The 19826-nt window shown below is 36.9% G+C and overlaps 5 protein-coding genes across 8 annotated transcripts; 1 reads left to right on the top strand and 4 right to left on the bottom strand.

Moving 5' to 3' along the window:
• Nucleotides 1-438: 438 nt before the first annotated feature.
• LOC145913104 (phytanoyl-CoA dioxygenase, peroxisomal-like) lies at nt 439-4125 on the top strand. The gene is made up of 7 exons (XM_083000640.1): nt 439-525; nt 608-817; nt 1510-1644; nt 2001-2082; nt 2487-2668; nt 2847-2996; nt 3428-4125. Exons 1-7 carry the CDS (start codon nt 493-495, stop codon nt 3620-3622), a joined length of 987 nt encoding a protein of 328 aa, XP_082856766.1. The 5' UTR covers nt 439-492; the 3' UTR covers nt 3623-4125.
• Nucleotides 4126-4674: 549 nt separating this feature from the next.
• Nucleotides 4675-6917, bottom strand: LOC145914514 (phytanoyl-CoA dioxygenase, peroxisomal-like). Its single transcript, XM_083002335.1, has 8 exons — nt 6900-6917; nt 6294-6488; nt 6071-6208; nt 5882-5963; nt 5642-5823; nt 5290-5439; nt 4997-5176; nt 4675-4680 (listed from the first exon to the last, which is right to left on the bottom strand). Exons 1-8 carry the CDS (start codon nt 6915-6917, stop codon nt 4675-4677), a joined length of 951 nt encoding a protein of 316 aa, XP_082858461.1.
• A 621-nt stretch (nt 6918-7538) lies between these two features.
• On the bottom strand, nt 7539-10838 carry LOC145913381 (phytanoyl-CoA dioxygenase, peroxisomal-like). Of its 4 annotated transcripts, none has more exons than XM_083001013.1 (8): nt 10590-10718; nt 10221-10282; nt 9755-9949; nt 9481-9618; nt 9330-9411; nt 9093-9274; nt 8571-8720; nt 7539-8207 (listed from the first exon to the last, which is right to left on the bottom strand). In XM_083001013.1, exons 3-8 carry the CDS (start codon nt 9785-9787, stop codon nt 8019-8021), a joined length of 774 nt encoding a protein of 257 aa, XP_082857139.1. In that variant the 5' UTR covers nt 9788-9949; nt 10221-10282; nt 10590-10718; the 3' UTR covers nt 7539-8018. The 4 variants fall into 4 exon arrangements, 2 of the variants coding, with proteins under 2 accessions (XP_082857139.1, XP_082857138.1); XR_014403336.1 differs by lacking the exon at nt 10221-10282 and adding an exon at nt 8342-8498 and having other exon boundaries at nt 8102-8207; nt 10590-10838; XR_014403335.1 differs by lacking the exon at nt 10221-10282 and adding an exon at nt 8324-8498 and having other exon boundaries at nt 8144-8207; nt 10590-10838.
• A 636-nt stretch (nt 10839-11474) lies between these two features.
• On the bottom strand, nt 11475-14595 carry LOC145914757 (phytanoyl-CoA dioxygenase, peroxisomal-like). The gene is made up of 8 exons (XM_083002594.1): nt 14271-14595; nt 13806-14000; nt 13399-13587; nt 13199-13336; nt 13059-13140; nt 12807-12988; nt 12228-12377; nt 11475-12158 (listed from the first exon to the last, which is right to left on the bottom strand). The coding sequence occupies exons 2-8, from the start codon at nt 13836-13838 to the stop codon at nt 11967-11969; spliced, it is 966 nt and encodes a 321-aa protein (XP_082858720.1). The 5' UTR covers nt 13839-14000; nt 14271-14595; the 3' UTR covers nt 11475-11966.
• Nucleotides 14596-14784: 189 nt separating this feature from the next.
• Nucleotides 14785-18144, bottom strand: LOC145914513 (putative phytanoyl-CoA dioxygenase). Its single transcript, XM_083002334.1, has 8 exons — nt 18112-18144; nt 17557-17745; nt 17321-17458; nt 17116-17197; nt 16874-17055; nt 16329-16478; nt 16080-16259; nt 14785-15714 (listed from the first exon to the last, which is right to left on the bottom strand). The coding sequence occupies exons 1-8, from the start codon at nt 18142-18144 to the stop codon at nt 15652-15654; spliced, it is 1017 nt and encodes a 338-aa protein (XP_082858460.1). The 3' UTR covers nt 14785-15651.
• Between the last annotated feature and the right edge of the window lie 1682 nt (nt 18145-19826).

The following is a 19826-nucleotide window of genomic DNA, read 5'->3' as shown; positions in this document are numbered from 1 at the left end:
TGTTTTCCACAAAAAGCTGAACGATTGACCTGAAAGATTGGGTGTCAGTTATGTAAAGCCTTGTCATATCGAAAAAACGTAACTTATTTGAACAACGTTGTCGCAATGTTTGCACTTATAATGTTTTGTGTGCCTTGTGCGTAATACAGCAATATTTAAGCTTTGTCCTTTCTTGCGTACTTTGCTCACCTGCCTTAACCTAAGCACACATCATCAGGCTAAATATGCAAACAGACCTTGCAACTGCTTTTTTCACATGTGTAGTTATGCCACATTGCGCACGTAGTCAATTACTAAAGTTGGAATATAGAAATATGTTTATTCTAGTTCAAAAAAAGCATCACCAATAAAAGTAACAATTGTGTAGTACTAAGTTGTCCACAAAGCGATTAACTTTTTAGTTACCTGTATGTTCTAAAGTAAACTTTGACTTTGTGCAGAAAACTTAAAATTTAAATGCATTTCTGACTTAGGAGATCCAAATGAGTCAGTATGTTGAGATTAGAAACAATTAAAAGGCATTTGGTAAGTCAATTTCCTCAGCATTTGTTGAGATTTGTCAAACATTCATATACTTGTGTGTCAGAATAAGTTTGTTTTGTTTCAGTCACCAAATTATGTCACATCTCAACTTGTTGGCAGTCCAGTTTCTGCAACTCACAGTGCCTTCAGATACACAGTGGATGGTCCAAAGATTTTGACTGCTAAAGATCGGGCATTCTATGAGAAAAATGGTTTCTTTGTGGTCAAAAAATTAGTAAAACCAGATGATATTGGCAAGTACAGAAAGCGCTTTCAAGATATCTGCTGTGGAAAGGTTGGCCATGTAGCTAAAGGCTGTTATGCTAAAAATGTCATTATATTGCATTCTATGCAAGGTTCAAAAATGTATTTACACGCATTTTTTTATATGTAAAGTAAAGAGTGAAATGCGAACTGTCTGTAAAGATTTGTCAGAATAGCCATGAATTTCACATGCACCAACAGAAATTAATAAAAATGTTAAGTTTGCTTGAAATTTCCAATTTATAAAAACAAACATAATGTAAAAACTGGCCATTCTGGCTTCCCAACACTAGTATACCATACATTTTATTCATTCATTAAAATGATAAAAACGTGTAAAAAGCTTGCTATCCAATATGACACAGAAAGTTTCTGCAGCTAGTGTTAAACCCTCTTGTAAAAAATCATCTCTGGCATTTATTTCATCATGGTTGAACGTACATCTTTTACTTGGTATTTGAACTACATATTTTCTGTAAAGTCTAGGCAATCTGCAGCAAATGATTACCTATAGTTGGCATATTTGTACAAACTAGTCATTGTGGTAATTATTACACTGGAAAAAAAATTTCTCTTGAATTTGCATCTATTAAGCAAAAATGTGAAGATATGAACAGCTTTATGCTTGTTTAACTTGTGAAGTTTATCCAGGATGAGCTTGAAGTTGTTTATGTATGGATAAAAAATCAAATAGACTTTCTGGGCAAAAAAACTTATATTTAGGTGAAAGTGCCTGGACTGATAATGATGAGGGATGTAGCTGACAATTCAGAATTTGTTCCTGGAGAAAAAAATATCAACAAAATCCAGGACTTCCAACTTGATCCATTGTTGTTTTCATATTGTGAAGATGAAAATGTAGGGACTTGAATAAAATAACAATATTGGAAAAAAACATAAATACTGTAATGTGCTGGTTTTAACACACTTCTGTTTAATTAAGGAGCATGTGAATTTGTAAACTTTTTGCATTAATAAAGCAACCATACAATTGTAACAAAGGTTATTTATATGCTTACATTTTGTTTGTATTACCTCAACCATTTTTACTGTGCACAGTATAAAGTTTGGGTGTCCTTTGACACTTGGCAAAACAATTAATTTTGTAGCAATTTTATACATCGTAGATACTTTGTTTATCTGCATTTTGTACCAAATTGTCATATTTAAATTTAAGCTTATTTGGAAAGTTAAGATTTTATGTTATTGGACAGATTCTAAAATATGCTGAAGCATTTGTTGGAGAGAATATAATGGCTATGCATACAATGGTCATCAACAAACCACCAGACTTGGGTATATATACATATTTTGCCCTAAAATTATTTCATGTTGCATTGTTATTTTTTGGTACTTTTGCTATGTGCATTAACCCAAGATACAAAACTGATGCCTAAAATACTAATAAATGAATTTTTTGGAATTTAATTTTTTGTATGCAATAACTTTGTGTGTTAGTATGCCATTTATTTTTGGCATGATCACCATGTTCTTTGAGTCTGTACACAATTTGAGCATAACTGTTGACACAGCACATTCTGAGCAAAGGTCCAGGCAGTGCAAACAATGAGCAATGTACATTCCCAATATGGAGACTTGAAGTCACTTATTAATCCACTACTGTTCAGTCAAAATTATTCAAAAAAATTCTCTTATGTATCTTACTTGACACATTTAATCAGACACAACCACTATGGCAGGTAAAAACACATCAAGACATCCAATGCATCAGGATTTGTACTACTTTCCATTCAGACCAGCTGATTGCATTGTTGCATCATGGACAGCATTGGAAAAGGTGGACCGAAGTAATGGGTGTCTTGTGGTTTTGCCTGGAACACACAAGGGCAAACTATTACAACATGACTATCCAGAATGGGAGGTAATTTAATGCCTTTAAAAAAGTCCTATAACTTTGGAATTGTCACTTTTTTATTACAATATGTCAGCTAAAAAAGTTTTTTTTTTCCAAAATTTGACTAAAGAGGTTGTTTAGCATATTTCTTGATAATCCAGTTTTATGTGTTTCCAAGTTTCATGGCACTTAAAATGTTTCTCAGGGTGGTGTCAACAAAATGTATCATGGTGTACGTGATTTTGATCCTAATACAAAAAGAGTTCACCTAGAAATGGAGGCAGGAGACACCGTTTTCTTCCATCCTATACTCATCCATGGATCGGGTGCAAATAAAACAAACAGGTTTAGAAAGGTAAAGTATCTTTCCTGCATAAACATTGACACATGGAATTATGCCAATTGGTTGATAGACATAAGCAAATATTTTTAGAGACACTGAAGTAATGCGCACAGTTATATTTCTGTGTTCATTACATCACTCAGAAAGACTAGTGATTGCCTCAGAATCACTTTTGGATTACCACAAAACTGGAATAAATTTATCACTACGACACCAACTACTTTTTTTGTGGTATATCCATTAGCTGTAGTAGTTTATAGTGCACTTGTGACAGACTTATTTTTTTTCATTTGTATTACAAACCTCTGGTCACTTAAGTTTTTGTGAAATTAATAATAAATCCAATTCTGCATAAAAAGGAGACATGTTTATTTCTTGGTCCAGACTGACGTTAACCCTGGTTGTAGATGAATGACCTAATAGAAGCAAAATATTTGTTTCAGGCAATTTCTTGTCATTATGCTAGCAGTGACTGCAACTACATTGATGTGAAAGGAACATTACAAGAAAACATAGAAAAGGAAGTGGTTGAAGTGGCTCACCGCAAGACCAAGGGTAAATTTGAAGGTCATATTGACTTTCAGGATATTTGGAAGTTTAAAGGTCGACTTGTGAGAGGTGAAAGAACAGAGCTTTAGGCGTTTTTAAGGTGACCAGTGAATAAGCAGCATTTGTCATTTTGAAAAAACTTGTTTCGTGCAATCAGTGTGCTTCTCTTTGTCTAATTAAACTCTACCTTGAATACAGTGTAATTAATATCTGTTCCAAAAAAAAGTGGATACCTGTTCCAATTTGTTTTATTTTCCAATGGTTTTGACATTAATGTGTATTTTGTTGCTACCCTGTTAAATGGTTCTGATATTTTTCCATATTCTTCAGCACCACCAGTTATATTCATATATCAACCAGTGTTTATTCAGTGTGTTGTTTCTTATACTTTCTGTGAACTGTTCTGTCTTTTAACACGACATTTTAAATGCCATGTAAGGTGAACTAAGATGTTGTTGGAGGTTTTGAATATTTTTTGTGCTGTGTACTGTTTTTACAACTTTGTTTTTGTTGAAAAGTTCACTTAGTAGATGACATGCAAGGTACTTCTGTTCGCACTTTTGTGAGTTTGTTAATTCAATAACTTTGCAGAAAAAAAACAATAAAGTCTTGAAAAGTTCTTTGAAAATGTTAATGAGGATAAAAGCCATAAATTTCATCGGTTGATACAGGTGGAATGTGCAGTAAAAAATTTGTACTATATGTTACAATTTATTTACCTAACAATAAAAATATTTTTGTGTAAGCTGCAGACAGATGGCCACTGTTTCGACCTAAAAGGTCTCATCAGTGCAGCTGGTGTGACTTTCAGACGACTTTGCTGACCAAACGGCCAAGCAAAGACTTCCACTTTGTGGTGACTTCTCAATCACCGTTATCCGTTGGGCACCAAACTAGGTGCAACCTTACGGAGAAAACAAGGTGGAAACACTACGGCCAAGCAAAGCTCAACCAATAGTGCCGTCAGGCCCCGTGTCACAATAATCAGAAGATAAGCAAAGTGGAGCCTCCCAAAATCAACCAAACCAGCAGCACTTCTTTTGTGTGGCGCCAGTGAAAACTTCAATTTCAATTATTATTATAAACTTTGTGTCAAACGCTTTTATTTTTTGGAAACCTGTTTCGCTTCATTAAAGCATCGTCAGTTCTAAACAAAATTAAAAGAAAAAGCATCTTTACATGTTTTCAAATTAGGGCGTTTGACACAAGGTTAAAATGAAAATTGAAGTTGAATTTATTTACCTTCTCGAATTTATTTGACGAAATATGCGGAAACCTTTTTACCATCGATATGTTAATAGCGAATGAATGCACATAATAGGTAAAAATACAAAAGACAGGTCATGTGGCTGCAGGAAAAAAAAGATGGAAAAAAACAATAACGCACATACGATAAAACAAATCACGCACGCAGCCACATAATTACAAATAGATAAAGAAACCCATAGCATCTACAGGTTTACCCTCTTGCCCTGAACAAGTCGAACACGATCCATAAACGGTTTGCGGAAATCGAAGTTTGTAGCATCCTTGCCTGTTCTGCGAACGAACAGTTTTCTGTGTTCATCACTCAGGTGCTTTTGTGTTGTGTCGGTTACGTCAATATAGTGGCAGTGGCTGCTTGCAAAATGGCATGAAATTGCCTAAAAAGTAATACAAAATGTTTATCTCAATCTTGAAATGCCAGTCCGACAGACACATACGGATACAACCCGGCAGTGACGTCTCACGAAATTCGAAGGGCAAACAAACTTACCTTTCTGAATCCAGAAGTTCTGTTCGTCCCTGACCCGTGAATAAGCAGAGGATGAAAAAACACAGTGTCACCAGGCTCCATGCTCAGATGAACACGCGAAGAGCTTTCACCATAGCCTTTTGCTCCATGGTACGCCCAGTTAACTCCGTCCTATTGGGAGATGAAGTAAGTTATAGGATTTAAATTTCATTTTGTTGCAATATAAATTGCAAAAATATTTCATTTTGTGCAATAGCATTTAAAACCGAGTAAATTTCACCGACTACCGCCGTATATGCAGTTATTCTACTGACTGTCAACCCACTTATTGGGTATTTTTGCTTGCGCCCTAAATGATTTAAATTAAAACAACCTTCCAGTCCGGATAGGCGTGTTCTAGAAGTTTCTCCTTGTGTGAACCAGGTACAACAACCAAGCACCCATTGTCACGATGAACATGTTCCAGAGCTGTCCATGACGCAACAATAAGATTAGCCGGGCGGAACGGAAAGTAATGTAAATCCTGGTGCAATGGATGACGGGAGGTTCTGTTGCCTTTGTGCAAACGTAAATTGTAATGACATGTTCGTTGTTAATGGTCATATAAAAATACCTGTATCAGGAGGTTTATTGATGAACAGCGAGCTTGCCGCCATAATATCATTCCCAATGAATGCCTCCGTATACTTTAAAATCTACAAAATTAAGCGCTCTTATAAATTAAAGTCTGTGATGCCAACTTTATATTTTTGGTAGCTATATACTTACCATAATCAATTGCCGAAACAGCGACAGGGCTTACCTTTGGATGTTTACAATAGGAAAACAGTATAGGATCGTTTTGGATATTCTGAAGTTTGTTCACAGATGTTTCATCAAATTTTGCTCTTTGTTTAACTTGATCCACGTCTTGCATGATAACCATATCTTGTATGGCAATCTACCATCACCATAACACAAATTTAGTGCCATATTATTGATAATGTTATAAACGCAGCATGACTGCATGTGCGTGAAACAATTACCTTGTTGGTGCAAACTTGTTGAAATCTGTTCACGTATTTCCCGTTGTCTCCATTAGGGATTAGATTTTTAACCACAAGATATCCGTTGTTCTCGTAAAAGGTCTGATCTTCCACGGTTAAAAGGAGGGATTTATTCAAAGAATACTTGAACTGCCGGGTGACAATCATACGAAAAACACATATCTTCGTGTCGAGCTGCAACAGAACAGTTGCAATTAGCGGTAAATGGTGTTAAATAAGCGGCCGAGTTTGTGTACTGCTGATGGATGTTAGCTTTCTATTTTGTTTAAAGCGACAAATAAATGCTTGTGCCATATTATGCGTAAACAAGGCCTGTTGCTATAGGTTTGTAAAAATAACGACAAAAATGTAGGTTTTTGAAGACCACATGATTTTTTCCAATTTCTATATATAACTTACATAACCCTACAAAATAAGTTTTTGTGAGAAATATTCTTAAACCGGGTGATTAACTTAATCATCGCAAAACCATCGCCTTCACGTAAAGCATTTAAAATACTATAGTTCTAAAATAATAGTAATTAGTAATAAAACAAAACTACTTAATTAATAAATTATCAAAAACGGTGCAAAAAAATTAATTACCAAAACTCTTTTGAGCATATTGAAACAATTCAACTTCACCTCCGAAAATAAGGTTATAGTACACTGATTTTTATCAGCTTACAGCTTTTCTCTGTTCGAACAAGCTAAAAATATGCGTGCGAAATAACTAAACAGTGTCAAACTTTGCATCGTTGCATGGTTCGGATAACAGATAACCAATACACGCTTTACGTACCTACGAGTAACGGAAATTACGTCTTTCAGGAAATCCCTGAAACATGTGTAAAAAACAGATGTGGGTCACACAGAAACAGCAGATAGGTAAAGCGATCGTCCACAGAAGAAGAGGGATTCGTGCTATTGGCCTACACAATGAATACATGCATAAGAAACAAAATGCATACAATAATTAGTGACTTGAATCAAACGCTTATCTTAACCTTTTCTTGGATAATTTTTTCTTTTTTTTTTGGCTAGTTAAATTTATTATCGAGGAAATCGGCATTGCAGCGAAACTTATTAGCCATGATTTCAAATTCAAATTGCAAAGAAAGCATTTTTTTCTTACTAAAACCCTTTTTCCTCATAAATGCTTTGTCACGTGCGTATGAATCCTCGCTGGAGAATATGTGGTTAATTTTGGGGGCTTATAGTATGTGTGTTGGGGTATTCGATTCTGGTTCGGTGACTCGGCGATTTAAAGTCGTTCAAGCACTAATAAATATATCATGCGGATATCGACTGCAGCAATTACCTGACAGTACAACGTGAACGAAGATTCAGCGGGCCGTTATTTGGCGATTTGCAAATTGTGTTTCTCTGGGCGGCGAAACTTTGCTCGGAAATACGTCTTCTTTGCAAAGGAAGCAATTGATTTTGGTTTATTGCAAAGTTTTTACTTCAAATTTAAACTTTATGTTATGTTTACACAGAACTTCGGATCGTAAGTGCAACAAAAAAGCATCAGAGCGAATACATCTGAAAGAAAAATGCTAGCACAAAATTAATGCACGAAGAAAGACTCTCGCATAATACATAAAAAACAATACACTTGCTGTCATAAGTCATTGCGATATTCTGAAATAGGCATTTTTACTTGCGGGAAAAATGTCCTCTCGTCAGTGGGGTCCGCTACTGCCAAATATCACACAAAAACAGTTAGAGGTTTCCTCTTTTTCCCTTGACAAGTTGCATTTTATCCATGTAGAGTCGACGGTAATCGAAACGCTCGCCATCTCTGCCTGTACGTATAAACTGTTCCCTGTATTCGTCACTCAGGGTTTGTTGGGTCGTCCCGGTTACGTCGATATAGTGACAGTGGCTACTTGCGAAATGACACGAAATCGCCTGAAACGAATTTGCAAAATGTTGGTCTCTATTCCCAGGGTTTATCATACAGTTTTACACTGACAATCATGAAGATAAAACTATTTGAGTAGATATGCAAAACAGTGTTTTCCAACCTGTCTTAGCTGGGTCACCTGAAAGTTGTTTTCGTGTCGCTTTGTTGCAAGTAAGCAAAAAATTGCCAACTCTATGTGTTAGTTTTGATGTTTTATAGTTCTCCTTTTGTTTGTTACGTCATAACTATTATTTTATAGTTCTCTCCATGCTCAGGTCGCGAGAATATGCGGAACACTATATATTAAAAAATTAGGTTTGCTTGAAAGGTTGGGAAAAGTTATGTTAAAACATTTCAAATAACAAAACCTTTCTACATGAGCTTGTTATGTTTCTTCCCGATCCGTGGACGAGTAACGGGTGAAAGAACACCGTGTCTCCAGGCTCCATTTCAAGGTAGGTACGAGGTGTGTTTTCATCATAGCCTTTAGCACCGTGATAAGCCCAGTTGACTCCTCCCTGTTTAAAATCACTCATGGATTAATCCAGTGGTTATTAACCAGATAGGTGGGTAATTAGTCGGCACCGAAATATACAAAGGTAGTTGAATAAGAAATATTATCATCTGTATTCATTGTGTATCGTACACTTGTTGGCAATTTACACTAAAAAATAAACCACTGTGTTTTCGTACAACCAGGTGAGATTTTTTAAATTCGAGTTTCTTTATTAAAGTTTCTTTATAACCATTGTGATATATACACCAGTCGGCGCACTGTACCAGCAAACTTTTTTTACCGAAACGGCGTTCTGGCTAACTTTCACCACCGGCATAAGTCCAACAAATAATAGATAAAACACAAGAAGGAAGTCAAATAGCAAAGCGCACACCTTCCAGTCCGGGTAGGCGTGTTTTAGAAGTCCTTCGTTGTGTGAACCAGGTACAACAACCAAACATCCATTGTCGCGATGAACATGTTCCAGAGCTGTCCATGACGCAACAATTCGATCAGCGGGGCGGAACGGAAAATAATGCAAATCCTGATGCAATGGATGACGTGACGTCAGGAGACCTTGGGGACAAAATCAGTTTCTTTTTCGTATTGGTTTCAGTAAGTTTAGTGTTACCTGCATCGGGTGGTTTATTGACAAACATACTACTCACTACCATTATGTCGCTACCGACGAATGCTTCTGCATAGGCCAAAACCTAGAAAATGTTTAGATTAAAACGTTTATAGCATTCAATTTTGTTTTGTTACCAGCGATTTATAATTACCTTCGAATGTTTGCAATATGAGAAAAGGGTTGTATCGTTATGTATATTCTGGAGTTTATTCACAGATGTTTCATCATATCTCGTCTTTGTTGCAAGGGTTGCCACGTCTCGCACGATAATCATATCACGAACATGTGTCTGTTGGGCAATGATTTTATGTAGTTGCATTACACGAGATTGGACTATGGACATGTTTTGCTTCCTTTAAAGTTGTATTACCCGTATATATATTAGTTTCGTGTCGCAAATGTACGCAGGTTTCTTACTCATGTACCTTTTCCATACAAATCTTCTTGAAACGTTCCATATATTTTGCAACATTTTTGTTTGGGATGTGATTTTGGACAACAAGGTATCCATTTTGATCAAAAAAATCTCGGTCTTTCGCGTTTAAAGCGTCATAATGATTTGGTGAGCAGCGGAAAAGTCTGGCTGTTGTCGTCCGCACGATGTTTTTATGAACGTAAAGCTGAAATTTTACGTGAATAGTTAAGACATAGTTCGTGCGTATCCAATTCAATAAAGAACTTCAACATATCTATTTTTTGTGGTATTTTAAAACATGTGACAGCATCTAATAGCTGTTGCAATTTATCATAAAATAAAATATTTTAGACAATTCATTGGTGCACTGCAAAACAATTATAAACCTCTAAAACTAATGTTCAGTGAAACTAACATATAGTAGACTCAGGTAAGATGGACCCCTTTAAAGGAAAAACACGATTTTTTATTTTTACCTGCACGTTTAAACCAAAAAAGCCAATTAGGTTTGTGGCAAGGCCTCTGCTATTGGCTGGAACTGAAAAAAAAACGTGTTTACAAATTTCAAAAGCTCTTTTACAATTTATATCAACGCTCTTTTCTATTGTTGGTTTTTCAGCTTGTAAATATCAAAACGGTATATCGTCGCCAACAATCCGCAAAAACGAATGCTTTTAGTGAGATAAGCGTAGTGGAACCACGTAAACAATGTGACTGATAAATCAACAAAATGTTTTAATGGGCCATCTTTCCTCAGTTTACCCCAACTGTTTTTTTTTCTAGTAAATAACAAACGTTTAACCACATATGACTAATATCTACGTATCTACAATTTATTCACTAACCGGGTTTTTCTGAAGATGCTTAAGACCATACATCTTCAGTTAGATAATAACATCATACAACCTTTAACCCTAAAGGGCACAAACGTATTAGCAACCCGGTCTGCTGCGCCTATGATTCTGCTGCAACCTATTTGTAAAAAAAAATGGTCAAAACTTGAAACATAATGCATGTCAGTCTCCAACTTGAACACTATCGCACAAGGAGTATGCTGCACACAGAAGGCTTCAAACTTTGCCAACACTGCACTAACCTCTCAATTTGACCATCTTTGACTTTATGTCTTTGCTTAAATGCTGTGTTGTGTATTTTTAATCATACCCCTAAACAATTGGGCATTACTGACACTAACAGTTTTCGTGTCAGCAGTACGAAAGCCTTTTATTTCCTGTCTTGCTAGCACCCTGTGACAGGTTTTACCGACCTTCCTTCGGGGATTTCAGCAACACAATGTGCTGTTAACGCGTCCACTCAAGCATATCAAAGAAAGAAAGAAAGGTTGGATTTCACAAGCAAACATTCAGTTGCCTGTCGCGGTAATCATTCTGTTCGTGATTTCATGCAACTTGCAATTCGTCGAATTGTACAACCAGCATTGACAAGTCTGGCTACATGGCATTTGGTGCAAGTTCTGTTTTTTTGCCGTTGGGTGCAAAGACCTTGTGAATACTAAAATGAAAAGTAACTTTTACCATAGCTTTTACATTAAAAAATTGTTCATCAAAAATCATTTTTTTTTTATTGCAGCCGTTTTTTCCGGGAAAAAAGGGGATAAAAATATTGCGTATTTAAAAATATGGAGGGCAATAAAAAACAACAATGTAATAAACGATTTGCGGTAATAATTATAAAACAACCTGACCGCTACGCGTTCGTTTAAACTGATGAAATCAAATCATGTTTATTTTGCGAAAAAAGCAACTACGCAAAGAACAATATACAAGGAAATGAAATGGCATGGGCACCGATAAAACCATAAAGGTTATCGAGTCATCAGGCGCCCATGTAAAGGTGATCTCCTCACGGAGAATCACCGTCTGTCGTATTGTATAGTTTTTTCGACATGACAATGAACAGAACTGCATGTTAAATTAATGGTAAGCTGTGCAGTGTAATGAAAATAGAGGTGTCACAACTTGAATAGCTCAAAGTTTTCCAAAAATAAACATGTTCTTTCATAAACAAGAACAAAATTGAGAAATAGGGACTTTCGAATTTTCTTGACTTTCAAAAAGGACAGATTTCAGAATTAAGGGAGGTATGGTAACATTGATTATAAGCCAAGCAAAAAAATGCAGAATACGAACATCACAGCAACCAACTCTTAATCAGCACGTTTGAACACGGCGCATCAACTTCCACTGGCTGGAAAACATAAGTCATAAATTCACTTTTCTTCCTTGAACAAGCCGAACTTTGCCCAGGAATAGATTGCGGTAGTCGAAATCAACAGCTTCCCTTCCCGTTTCACGTTTGAATTTGTTTTTATACTCATCAATCATAAGCTGTTGTGTTGTTCCAGCTACATCAATGTAATGGCAGTGACTGCTTGCAAAATGACACGAAATCGCCTGAAAATGTGATTTATTGAAAGATTTATTTCGTAGTATCAACACATACAAAATATTAAAAGACTGAACCTTTCTGAAACCAGTGGTTTTGTTTCTTCCCGATCCATGAACGAGTAACGGGTGAAAGAACACCGTGTCTCCTGGCTCCATTTCAAGGTAAGTACGCGGTGTGTTTTCATCATAGCCTTTAGCACCGTGATAAGCCCAGTTGACTCCTCCCTGTTTAAAATCACACATGCATTTAAATTCACAAGTTGCGAATAAAAGTTTCCTGTGAAAAATGGAATTTGCCAATCATTATACTCAAGCAAAGATTGCACCTGTAAGGCCAATGTCATAAATCCTATCAAAAGTGTGTTAAATACTTTCAAAATACAAGTCTGTTGTCTAATTTGACCCAACTTGGACCCACCAAGCAGTTGACCAAATATATTTTTACATCATCATGACACAGCGTTACATAGACGTCGACAAGTACAGATGGATCATTTACTAAGTGCAATCACAAGACCTTCGAGTGAATTCTTTGATGCAACAAAATCTCTACGAAACACTACCAGCACAAGCCATTTATACGTAACTAAATGAGAAGTGGATTTATCGTTCGTTTGTTTGGTGCTTCTGCACTCTATATGATAATTAACTGACCTTCCAGTCAGGATAGGCGTGTTTAAGAAGTTTGCCCTTATGTGACCCTGGAACAACAACCAAACACCCATTGTCACGATGAACATGCTCCAAAGCTGTCCATGATGTAACAATAAGACCAGCCGGGCGGAATGGAAAATAATGTAAATCCTGATGCAACGGATGACGTGACGTCTTTGTACCTTGATGCGTATGATAAGGTGTTCTTTGCCAAAAATTTCATTATTGCACATATAACGTTTCATGAATTACCTGTATCAGGAGGTTTGTTTATTAGCATTGTATGCACCACCATTATGTCTTCTCCAACAATTGCTTCGGCATATTTAAGAACCTTAGAAACAACGTAAGACAAACAAAAATTTTAGTTTGACTAAAAGTTGGAACTTTACCTTGGGATGTTTGCAGTATGAAAACAGAACAGGATCGTCGCAAAAATACTGAACTTTGTTCACCGACGTTTCATCAAAAAAATTTTTTTGCTTGACTGTTGTTATATCACGCATTACAACCATTTCAGGAAAGGTGATCTAAAGGTTTTGTTTGTCACATATTTAATCCTTATGAAAAATTGATAACGACTGTGTTTCACCTCCTTGGTGCAGATTTGTTTGAATCTTTGTGTGTATTTATCAATATCTTCCTTTGACAATAGATTCTTCACCACAAAGTATCCATTTTCTTCGTAAAACTCCCGTTCTTTAGCACTTAAAGTATCGCACCCATTCCTTGTGTATCGAAATCCTGGGTTTGTCGTCACACCCAAAACTTCACTCCTTATCTAGAAATTTTGTATATGTTTATTGTTTAACGTAGAAGTGCTGTATCATGCTATCGTTTGACAATTTCCCATATCTGCGAAATGCTTGTGAACTATCCTTTATGTTGCCTGGATGTTTTGCATAATTGCAAAACGTTTTAGTTTATATATATATACCGAATATATACTAGTGTCGTGTGTCGTGTCGCAAATGTTATGCAGGTTTCTTACACGTGTACCTTTTCCATACAAATCTTCTTGAAACGTTCCATATATTTTGCAACATTTTTGTTTGGGATGTGATTTCTGACAAAAAGGTATCCATTTTGATCATAAAAATCTCGGCCTTTCGCGTTTAAAGCGTCATAATGATTTGGTGAGCAACGGAAAAGTCCGGCTGTTGTCGTCCGCACGATGTTTTTATAAATGGAAAGCTGAAATTTTACGTGACTAGTTAAGACATAATTCGTGCGTATCCAATACAATAAAGCACTTCAACATATCAATTTTTGCGGTATTTTAAAACATATGACGGCATCTTATAGTTGTTGCAATTTATCATAAAATAAAATATTTTAGACAATTCATTGGCGCACTGTAAAACGATTGTAAACCTCTAAAACTAATGTTCAGTGAAACTAACATATAGTAGACTCAGGTAAGATGGACCCCTTAAAGAAAAACACGATTTTTTTTATTTTTACCTGCACGTTTAAACCATAAAAGCCAATTAGGTTTGTGGCAAGACCTCTGCTATTGGCTAGAACTGAAAAAAAAACGTGTTTAAAAATTTCAAAAGCTCTTTTACAATTTACATCAACGCTGTTTTCTGTTGTTGGTTTTTCAGCTTGTAAACATCAAAACGGTATATCGTCGCCTACAATCCGCAAAAACGAATGCTTTTCGTGAGATGAGCGTAGTGGAACCACGTAAACAATGTGACTGATAAATCAACAAAATGTTTTAATGGGCCATCTTTCCTCAGTTTACCCAGACTGTTTTTTTTTCTAGTAAATAACAAACGTTTAACCACATATGACTAATATCTACGTATCTACAATTTATTCGAAATTCCTGTTGCTGCCAGGCATATTGCAATTAAAAATGTACTGCTCTTCTGGCATAAACGTATTGTATTTTACGACGTTTCGTCTGCCATGCGGCGAGACTTCATCAGGTATGACGCAACAATTGAATCACACTAAAACACGCAGGGGCACAAAAGAAAGAGAAAAAGGGGGAACGTTGACACCGCTTGTCAACTCACGTGCTAGAGGAAGAGGCACCAAACATTGCAGAAGACACAACAATTACAACAAATTATTGTAAACTGCGGGAAAGAATACACATTGTTCTTTGTTATTGACGCAACCACTATTTTTGTGGATGTGCAACGACTCAAGAAATAGCCGCTTGGCGTGGTCCAGCTCCATTTCCAGGACTTGGGCTCTATCAAAGTCAACTTTATGTCGCAATGTCACCGCATGATTGGCCAACGCAGTCTTGCTGGCATCTTTCGATGCGACATCACGGCGATGCTCTTTCAGTCGCGTCTTGAAGGCCCTCCCGGTTTCGCCGATGAGGGCCTATTTGTAAAAAAAATGGTCAAAACTTGAAACATAATGCATGTCAGTCTCCAACTTGAACACTATCGTACAAGGAGTATACTGCACACAGAAGGCTTCAAACTTTGCCAACACTACTCAAACCTCTCAATCTGACCATCTTTGACTTAATGTCTTTGCTTAAATGCTGTGTTGTGTATTTTTAATCATACCCCTAAACAATTGGGCATTACTGACACTAACAGTTTTACAGTTTCAGTGTTTTCGTGTCAGCAGTACGAAAGCCTTTTATTTCCTGTCTTGCTAGCACCCTGTGACTGGGTTTACCGACCTTCCTTGGCAGATTTCAACAACACAATTTGCTGTTGACGCGTCCACTCAAGCATATCAAAGAAAGAAAGAAAGGTTGCATTTGACAACCGAACATTCAGTTGCCTGTCGCGGTAATCTGATCATTCTGTTCGTGATTTCATGCAACTTGCAATTCGTCGAATTGTACAACCAGCATTGAGAAGTCTGGCTATATGGCATTTGGTGCAAGTTCTGTTTTTTTTTGCCGTTGGGTGCAAAGACCTTGCGAATACTGAAATGAAAAGTAACTTTTACCATAGCTTTTACATTGAAAACTGTTCATGGAAAATCTTTTTTTTTTATTGCAGCCGTTTTTTCCGGAAAAAAAGGGGGTAGTCACAGCTTGAACAGCTCAAAGTTTTAAAAAATAAACATGTTCTTTCATAAACAAGAACAAAATTGAGAAATGGGGACTTTCGAATTTTCTTGACTTTAGAAAAAAGGACAGATTTCAGAATTAAGGGAGGTGGTAACATTGATTATAAGCCAGTCAAAAAAATGCAGAATACGAACATCAAAGCAACCAACTCTTAATCAGCACGTTTGAACACGGCGTATCAACTTCCACTGGCTGGAAAACATAAGTCATAAATTCACTTTTCTTCCTTGAACAAGCCGAACTTTGCTCCGGAATAAATCGCGTAAGTCGAAACCATCAGCTTCCCTTCCTGTTTCACGTTTGAATTTGTTTTTAAACTCATCAACCATAAGCTGCTGTGTTGTACCAGTCACGTCTATGTAATGGCAGTGACTGTTTGCAAAATGACACGAAATCGCCTGAAAATGTGATATATTAAAACATTAATTTCGTAATGTCAACACATACAAAATATCAAAAGACTGAACCTTTCTGAAACCAGTGGTTCTGTTTCTTCCCGATCCGTGGACGAGTAATGGGTGAAAGAACACCGTGTCTCCTGGCCCCATTTCAAGGTAAGTACGCGGTGTGTTTTCATCATAGCCTTTAGCACCGTGGTAAGCCCAGTTGACTCCTCCCTGTTTAAAATCACTCATGCATGTAAATTCAACAATTTGCGAATACAGAAGTTTGAGAAATGCTGGAATTTGCCAATAATTATTTCATCAGAGAATACACGTAGAGCCAATGTCATAAATTGTATCAGAAGTGTATTAAATACAAAGTTTATTAGGTATTCAGCAGAAAGTTGAAAGAATTCATGTAGGCCTAATTCATGATACATCATTAAAAAACGTCGACCAAGTACGTATTGATCATTTACTCAGCGCAATCACAAGATTTTCGTGCAAATTCTTTGTTGCAACAAAGTCTCTGTGAAACACAATTAGTCCAAGCCATTTCAATCATAACTAAATAAGAAGTTGATTTGTTGCCTATTCAGCGCTTCTGGATTCTGTAATAATTGACCAACCTTCCAGTCTGGATAGGCGTGTTCTAAAAGTTTGCCCTTATGTGACCCTGGAACAACAACCAAACACCCATTGTCACGATGAACATGTTCTAGAGCTGTCCATGTCGCTACAATTCGATCGGCTGGACGAAATGGAAAATAATGCAAGTCCTGATGCAACGGGTGGCGCGACGTCTTTGTACCTTAATGCACACAATAAAATTTGCATCAATGTATTGCACGAATTATATCGTTAAAATTACCTGTATCGGGTGGTTTGTTTATGAGATTTGTCATCACCGCCATTAAATCCTTGCCAATAATTGCTTCGGCGTATTCAAGAACCTTAAAATAGCATTTTTTAAAACCAAGTTTTTTTCTAAAAGAAAGGTATAACCAATTTTATAACCTTGAAAATAACATAGGACAATAATACTGTTTTTAATCAACAAAAGGTTGGCATTTTACCTTGGGGTGTTTGCAGTATGAAAACAGTACAGGATCGTTGTAAAAATACTGAACTTTGGTAACGGACATCTCATCAAAATCTTTTTTCTGCTTGACTTTTGTTATATCACGCATTACCACCATTCCAGGAAAGGTGATCTAAACGTTTTTGTTTGTCACATATTAATCAATGGAGCACCAGGTAACTGAACATGCTGACATAACCTTATGAAGGAGTGATAACGACTGTGTTTCACCTCTTTGGTGCAGATTTGTTTGAATCTTTGTGTGTATTTATCAATATCTTCCTTTGACAATAGATTCTTCACCACAAAGTATCCATTTTCTTCATAAAACTCCCGTTCTTTAGCACTTAAAGTATCGCACCCATTCCTTGTGTATCGAAATCCCGGGCTTGTCGTCACACCCAAAACTTCACTCTTTATCTATAAATTTTATATATGTTTAATGTTTAACGTAGAAGTGCTGTACCATGCTGTCGCATGACAATACATGATCTTCCCAGCATTGGACTTCTTTAGCTGACTATCCCTAATGTTGCCTGGTTGTTTTGCATTGTTGCAAAACATTGTACTTTATTACCACAAACATTTTCGCTTATTGTTTCATCTGTACTATGAATTAGAAAAACTTCCAAGTTCTTTTTTGCTAAACGAATGCATATTCTTACATATCAGTTGAAAAAATACATGAAATACAGCCAACAATGCAAATTGAGATTGAGATATAGGCTAATTACAAACTTTAAAAGTCACCATTTTGTTTTTTCCAACACTTCCACACAATCTTACCAAATGATGCTTAAGAATGTTGATGCGTTCCATTGCTTAAAATAACATTACCAAACAAAATTATTACATATACGTCGAAATCTACACATATCACAAACATTCTGCGTTTACTGCGCAAATGTCGCAACAACCGCAAAAAGACACTAATTTTGACAGCAGCATCACAGGATACTTGTGCTGTACCCTGGCTCGCGTCTCTCGACAAATGTAATATTGGCCTGCGTCCGAGTCCACAGTGTAATTTCACCCGGCACGTCTCACGTATGCGGTTATGTACACAGTGGACTGGTGCAATTTCATGTTGCTGACTGCACGCCATAGCAGGTTGTGCGCTTTTATCCACCAGTGTATCTTAACCACAATATACCCCGTTAACCGCTGAGTTCCCATAACTTGGTTGGTTGAGCGTTAGGCCTGGTTAGCCCAGTCCTCGTAAACTATGACCACATACGATATTTTCCGCTTGGTAAAAGACTTTTGATCGCTCTTTTTCGGGGATAGACACAAGGACATGTTCGCTGTTGCGCATCTACTTGGTTAGCCGAAAACCTTTTCTGGGCAACAGCGCACAAATGTCATGGTCAACTATAGACGGTGCATCCTTCTGCGGGTCTTGCGCAGCTTGTTTTACAAGAATGTGGACAAACAAGAGAAAAAAAATGGGCCAACATCTTGCGTGCCGGTTTCTCTTTCATATCGCACCAGGGTCAGAAGAGCAACCCATGTGCATTACATTCTTCTTGTTTCACGCGTAGGCTACGATGGCAACACATTGCCTCAAGAAACGAGAGTCACACAGGATGTTGTGGCAAGTACAACGCAACTCCCTGGTCGGACGATTGCTCTTTCTGGATCTTCTGTTTGGTTGTACCCCTTCCAAAGTATTGCCAAGAAGCTGATTGTTTTATATTTATAATGATATGTTTAATAAGGATTATTGAAATATTTTGCAAAGATTGCAACAGCACTGTGTGATGGTGGTACGCTTGATGTGGGTCCAACACCGTGTATTTTGTATTATGAAAGCAGACAGTGCAAACATGTTAAAAATGCATGGGAATCATGTTCTGCAACTACAGTTCATAAATACGATTATTTTTGAAATATTTATTATTTTTAGAGTTTTTTCCCCGGAAAAGCTTATTTCCTCCTCGGGTGTCCGGTGGAACAGTATTATTACTTTTGACACAAAAGTCTTTAAGTCTTGCAGATGAGGTTCAAGTTTTCCTTTTTAGAAACCTTAAAGTCAGAAATAAATGCTGCACTTCTAACAAATTAATTATGTAAATGAAGACATAACGCATAAAAATAGGCTTAGCCCGAAACAGACAGCACAAAATTCAAGTAGACTATTACACACCGTCGCAAGAGGTGGTCGCTGGTTACACTTTAGGCTCCTTCTTTGAGTAAAGTAGCTTTACCAGGTGAAACTATTTGGCAAAGTGACTTCGCCGAGTGCAGATTTACACACACGACCCTTCTAGGAAAAAAAAGTACTGCGTGCTCATTGCACAACCTATGAAAATAAAGACCCCACCTGATCACGTTATGCCAAAGAATTACACATATACCCTTGTTATGTCACACAGCCGTATAGGAGCTAAAAGGTCCTCCGAGGAGCATAAATGCGGTGTTTGATAAAATAATATGTAAAATGGCGTGTTTTATGAAAGTGCGGACTTGGGTGGCTCAACTGCCTGCAAATGTGGCGAGGA

The sequence above is a fragment of the Ascidia mentula genome, chromosome 9 (assembly GCF_947561715.1).
Source record: "Ascidia mentula chromosome 9, kaAscMent1.1, whole genome shotgun sequence".
Lineage (NCBI taxonomy): Eukaryota > Metazoa > Chordata > Ascidiacea > Phlebobranchia > Ascidiidae > Ascidia > Ascidia mentula.
The sequence above is the reverse complement of the archived record's forward strand: the minus strand, read 5'-3'. Positions and strand labels throughout refer to the sequence as shown.